The sequence below is a fragment of the Gavialis gangeticus genome, unplaced genomic scaffold (assembly GCF_001723915.1).
Source record: "Gavialis gangeticus isolate Ggan-Ray unplaced genomic scaffold, GavGan_comp1, whole genome shotgun sequence".
NCBI classification, from domain to species: domain Eukaryota; kingdom Metazoa; phylum Chordata; order Crocodylia; family Gavialidae; genus Gavialis; species Gavialis gangeticus.
Genome location: NW_017729000.1, coordinates 12,228,342 through 12,234,567, shown reverse-complemented (window position 1 = coordinate 12,234,567; position 6,226 = coordinate 12,228,342). Strand labels below are relative to the sequence as shown.

Sequence of the window (6,226 nt, the reverse complement as noted above, 5' to 3'; positions counted from 1 at the left end):
ACACACAGACAAGACCACCAGCTTCCCACTGTTTCTGTGATGCAGTTCATTATTAGTATTGTGGTACACTGAAAACAGCCTGCTAGTTACACTGATAAAATAATTGGACTTTGATACCGAACACCATATGGGTCATTGTACTGACTGCATTCTTCATTTTTATATTTCATTCAATAAAATACATAGTTTTAAGTTTGAATAGCAATGACGAGGAATTTCCAGTCAGCTGTACAACGGAACTCATTAAATCTGTTCCAGAATTACCATTTAGTTCCACAGTACCCAGAAACCTAACCTATGAAATAATTATTGTAATTTAGAGGTGATTAGATAGGACTTTCCAGAAAGTTTATTGGTGGCAGCAGGGGTTTTGGTTAACTCATCTGAATATCTGCCTGGAATTTAAGCTATGTGATGCTCTATTTAAACAAGATTTTCATAATTTCTCTGGATGTTTGACAGAAATGGAGATTGAAAGGTATAAAAATCATAGTAATTTTATAAAATGTTTATAAAATATCTACAAATTTACTAGTAGAAACACTTTGGAACCTTGGGTTTCAGTGGGCTGTGGATCAGACCTGACAGAATAAGAGTGCAAGACAAGGAATTCTCTTTTTCATAAAGAATAGCAATTTCATTGCTTTAAAGAAAAAAAAAATCACATTGATTAAATTACACAGTAATCTAAATACCATTCTAGTGACTTAAGAGGCACTGGAACAAAACCAGGAGAATACAGTAGTGGTGCAGGCATACTAGTTGAGAAATGGGTATTAGGTGCCTGTAGAAGAAAAGCAGCAGTGTTGTAGCAACCTTGTTGTACAACATGCCCTCCCCCACCACACAGAATTAAGACAGCGTAGAAGCAGTGTTAGTCAATGCTCTAAACAATATTAAAACTTCTCTCAAAGAGGGTGAAGAGTGAGACCTCCATTTGTCTGGTTGGGGATGTGTGCTATGAGAGTAAATACTCCCCAGGACCGATCAACCTAAATCAGACTTGCTAGGCATCTCACAGACTTGTAGCCAAAAGACAGAGGACATGCCACAGCTTCCCATCTCACATGCATGGGCCTTTTCTGGGAGTTTGTATAGATCCATGTGTTTATGTGAAAGGAAAAAATAGATCCCTGCATACTGTTTTCTTTGATCTCCAAATCTGAGATTGTAAACCTGTTTAAAAACCCAATTTTCTCAGTTTTAAAAGTTTTGATCATGGACATCTACCATAAGCTGGTTTGGGAGTTTAAAAAAAGACAAAAAATAAGAAGCAGTCCTTTCTCGAATGTCCATCATATTGAGAGTCCTTTTAGAAACAGTATGTTCAGTTAAAACTGGATCCTCCTTTAAACCGATCCTGTGTCTTGACGGAAATTTGAAACTTCTGCTCCCATGCACTAACGTTGATGCTAAAAATGAAGAGAAACAATGAAAACAAGTTAAGTGCTTGCAACACAGAAGTGCTCGTTGGCAGCGAAGCAAATGATCCTCAGAATTTTACTTCACTGAGACACCATGAAGAAAGATTAAATGAGCACGTGGTACCCTGCAACAGAAAAATTTGTACAATACTGCTAATTCTCTTTTGATAGCTAGAGCCTACTTCTGGCTATTCAGGAGACATACTTGATTGTTGTCAGTAGATGCAACTTAAACACTTAAAAGTAAAACCTTAGTACTAAAATAGCCACCAGAAAAATCACTCAGAATGTTTATCCTATTTTCTTCATTTACATTTATGAAGCAATACTCCAGCTAGGCCGTAGTGGTAAGAAATGTAATTGTGAACCTGACAGATTTCTGAATTCAACATGCAGACTGTAGAAGTGTGACTGCCAATAGAAAGAGAATGAAAAAAGTCAGTTTTTCTTGGCACCAAATATAAATTTAGATGCTGGATTAGACAACTTTTAAACAATGTGTGAAGAACTCGCTTTGATTTTGACCTACAGTAGTAGTAAAGGATTTCCTTAACGTGAAACACTACAAAGATTATAAGCAATTAACTCCATCGTTTCCTAGCATAATTTGCAGTACAGTAAGCGCTCAAGATGTGGCTTTATTTTATCCTCAGTAAATAAGAGGGGTGAAAAAACTCTCACACATAGATTGTGTGGTCTTGGCATTTCAATTGATTCTGCAAGCAAATGGATCCAAATCATCTACCTCACCTAGATCCAAATTTTAAATTACAGTTCAGTTACCTAAAGCTCAAAATCAAATTTGAGACACAAAGCCAGATGTTTTCAGTTTGGCAAGCCAAAGTCATTTCAGAGAAGTTTAACTTACCTGTACTCCCTCCACCCCCAAAATGCAATTCCCAAGTAGACATGAAGGACAGCAGTATATCTACTTAAGACCTTCAAAAGTTCAACTAAAAGAGCAGAGATTTTAGTCACTTTTCCTATTAGGCACTGTGTTAACATGATTTTTCTTTTTGTCAGGAAGAACAAAGAAAACCACAACTTAACACTTAAATAGCTACACTGATCATTAAAAACATGAAACAAAGCAAAGCCAAACAAAACCTGAGCCACACTTTGATAGCAGCAAGTTCAAACACTTCAGAAAGCATGACTTCAGACTTGGCATCACATCTCTACAGTGCAAGGTCTTTAGGTTTGTTTTTGACCTTAGTTACCCAATTGCAACAACACCTTAAGGCAACCTGGTTGGGAAGGTGATTTACCAGCCTTTCACCTCGCCTGCACCCCATTCAGAGAGAGTGAGGCTCTCATCCTGCAATGGTACTGAACCACAAACAGATGAGCAATCCCTGAAGGCAAAGGGAGTTGGCACGGAGGAAGGTGAGCAGCTAAGACTCAGAAACAAATCCTGTAACCCAAGTGCTGCCTGATCTCTAACACAGCACAACCACGCTGTGCAAGAAGGAGAGAGCTGTGCTTTTCAGACCAGGCAGCAATGCTCTTTAAGGGCTGTGTGCCCCACAGTGCATGCCCCCGAGCCAGGGGTCCCAGCCCCACCCTTACCTTCCTCATCAGCTCGTCCCTGGTGGTGAACCGGGGGGCGTCTTCCACCGTGATCCCCTCAGCCATGTCCGTCACCTTGTCCAGGAGGTCCCGGCTGTAGCTGCACCAGGAAAAGAAGGAGCCCGTGAGAAGCGGCCAGTTGCGTGGGGCCTTGCACTGCACCTGCAGGTGGGGAGGGGGCGGGGCCACACCTGAGGGGGGCACACCTGCAGGGGGCAGGGAGGGGCGGGGCCACACCTGAGGGGGCCACAACTGCAGGGGGCAGGGAGGGGCGGGGCCGCCCCTTATGGGGCACACCTGCAGGGGGCGGCGCCGCACCTGCAGCCCAGGAAGACGTGGTTGGCCCAGACCATGGAGAGCGCGAGGAGCTGGTCGAGCCGCGAAGCGGCGGGCATGCCGTCGGCAGGCAGGTGGCGCAGTAGGAAGGCGCGCCGGGCCTGCCAGTGCTTCTCGTTCTCCGAGTAGGCGCGGAAGCAGTCGAGGACCTCGGCCTCGTCCGCCTCCTCACCCACCATCCCATCTCCTGGCCTTCCCACTCCCACCATGCTGCGCGGCACCGGAACCAGCCGCCACAGAGACGGGAAGGCGTCGGCTAGTGCGGCCCAAACAGCTGCCCGCTCTATCTCGCTGAGACGCTCTACTGCTCTGGAGGACTGGCCCGGGATGTGGCGCGTCGGTGCTCTGTCAAGCAGCGGGGCCTGGCGCCCTTGTGCGCATGTCCCCTGGGTCTTCCCCCCTCCCCCCGCGACCTTTTTCCCCAGGGCCATAGGAAGGCCTATTGCAGAGCCTGGGGGGAGTGACCCCTAAGGGCCAGGGTCCCTCCTGCTCAGACCTCTACCCCAACCAGCCCCAGGCCAGCACTGGTGGTTGTGAAATGCTGCATAACAAAGCGCAGCACTAGAGGAGACCAGGGAAGGGACAGACCCAGACGCCCTTGGCAGGTGCCCAGGCCAGCTTGGCGGGACAGCCGCGCCGTGTGAGGGACAACCCGGTCAGGGCTCACCGTCTGGCTCTGGAGGGAAGGATAAGCCTGGTTCTGCTTGCCCCTACTCTGGGACTGCCCCAGTGCTGGTGTAAACCGCCCGAGTCCTGCTCCTCCCCCGCAGCGTGAATGAAAACGTCAGGTTCGTTCCCATGTGCGCGAGCTGCCTCCGTCCTCGTGTGCGGAGGGTCACTGAGGACCCTGAGCAGCCCGTGTCGGGGCGAAATCTGCAGGTCACGCCAAAGGGCCTGCGAGCATTGTGCAAACTCCAAAAGCCCTCAACCAGCCAGGGGATTGGGCAACACGTTGACAGAAGTGCTTCAGTGTAGGCAAGGACGCGCAGGAAGCAACAATTTGACTATACACGTCGCCGAGTACAAAATTAACTGCAGCTGCTCAGGAAAAAAATAAAAGACCTATGCATCACCGTTACCAGCTTGGTGAAAACACCTATTCTGTGTTTAGCAGCAGTTAGGCAAACAAGATGTAGGCTGCAGTGAGAAAAGGATAAAGAATAATACAGGAAACGTTCAAATTAACGGTGCGCCATCATCATCAGCATTGTGTCCAGATCCAGATACTTCATTTGAAAAAGTAAGTAGAAGTGGTTTGAAGACAGGAAATAAGATTAATAGTTTGGGGAGTCTTCCATAGAAGAAACAATGGAAAAGCACCGTTTAGTTTTGAGAGGAAGGCAGGCATGAACTAGTAGAAGCAAATTAAATGGTTCAGACAAAGACCACAAACAAACAAAGCATTGAATTAATTAAAAGGAAAACGATTCTAATCCAGATTCACAACAAGTGAAGATCTTTTTAAATTCTTGTGGGGAAAAAAATGTCCTTTTCTGGACTCCTTTTAAGTTAACTCCTTAATGCAGTAGGATACTGATTCTGGGTTTCTTTTATAATTAATGAACAAATTAATTTAGGGAGGCAGCATGTACTCAACCAATATGGAGTTTGACTTGAACATTGGGATTAATTACGAAAAATACCATTGGGCATTTAATGGGTGTACATTTTGGTTTTATATCTTATCCGTGGCATTGGTTCATTAATAATAAATGAATGTGAATAACAAGACCTTTCCATTCTTTAGACTTCCATGGCAAGATCTAAAAACAGTTTAGGAGTTTAATTAAATGGATTGTCCCAAGATTCTTGTAGCACAGGTATATGTTATTACCCCTTAGTTTACTATTTACTACTGGGGAAGAAAAGGCACAGAGAACTTGAGTGGCTTGTCAAGAGTCAAAGAGGAAGTCTGTGGTGCATCTGTAAACTAACCCATTTCACCTGACTCCCAAACCTTGTCTTTGAGCAAAAGATCATCCTCCTGCACAGGTTCCGCACTGAGTTTAGTCAGAGGAAGAAGGACCAAATAAGGACCTACCAATATCTTCCTCTAATTTCATCTTTCTTTTTGTAGCTCTTGGCTAACTAAACATTCTTCCATCCAAATACAAACCCAATCCAAACTAGGACGAGCTGATCCTTGGGACACAAATGTAATTTGCTTTCTTGCTGCAGTCAGACTCATTGCTATTGCTTGTGGTCCCCACTGGGTTAGTCACAATGGTCAAGATAAGTGTCTGCATAAGTGTTTGCAGGATTGAGGCCTTGGTTTCTGAGATGTGATGAAATCACAGCTGGAGGTGCTACATCTGTAGCTTCTTTGGCATCTTTGTGGGAGGTTTCATATTAATAGTCAATGAATTCAATGTGTCAGAAACAAACAAATCTTTAAATATTTAGAGATTAGTAGTTCCCTAATAAAAAATTTACAAGTTTAAAAAAAAAAAAAGATACCTGATCCACCAGAGTGGCATTTAGATGCTCCGGTGATAGGCATGATGCAAATGCCGACAAGAATGCTCAGATAACAGAGATTTTGAAAGATGTTTGCACTCAGCCTGTAATGAAAGCTGCTGAAGTTCAGAGCTTGTAGTTACTGACAAGTGTCTAATAGGAAGCAGACAAAGGCTGTGGTAGATTAGTGTGCTTACATAGCCTGACTTCCCTCCTCCGTGGCTCTGTTTGGGCATAGCTTTTTTGAAGAGGAAAGATTAACAGTGACTCTGGAAGTTAGTGGGTGGGGGGCCCTGCTTCTGCCTGAGAGATCTCGTGGTTGTATCTCCCACCTTCCTGGACGGCTTCCTACTCACCATGTGATAGTCCAATGACATCGGTCCTGACTAGCTCAGGAGCCACAGAGCTGCAACTAATTCGCCTCAGGAGGAAGTGAGGGA

At 44.9% G+C, this 6,226-nt stretch overlaps 1 protein-coding gene across 1 annotated transcript; it reads right to left on the bottom strand.

The window, feature by feature from the left end:
* Positions 1-1,141: 1,141 nt before the first annotated feature.
* Positions 1,142-3,557, bottom strand: CDKN2AIPNL (CDKN2A interacting protein N-terminal like). The gene is made up of 3 exons (XM_019506282.1): positions 3,312-3,557; positions 2,994-3,093; positions 1,142-1,412 (listed from the first exon to the last, which is right to left on the bottom strand). Exons 1-3 carry the CDS (start codon positions 3,536-3,538, stop codon positions 1,401-1,403), a joined length of 339 nt encoding a protein of 112 aa, XP_019361827.1. The 5' UTR covers positions 3,539-3,557; the 3' UTR covers positions 1,142-1,400.
* Between the last annotated feature and the right edge of the window lie 2,669 nt (positions 3,558-6,226).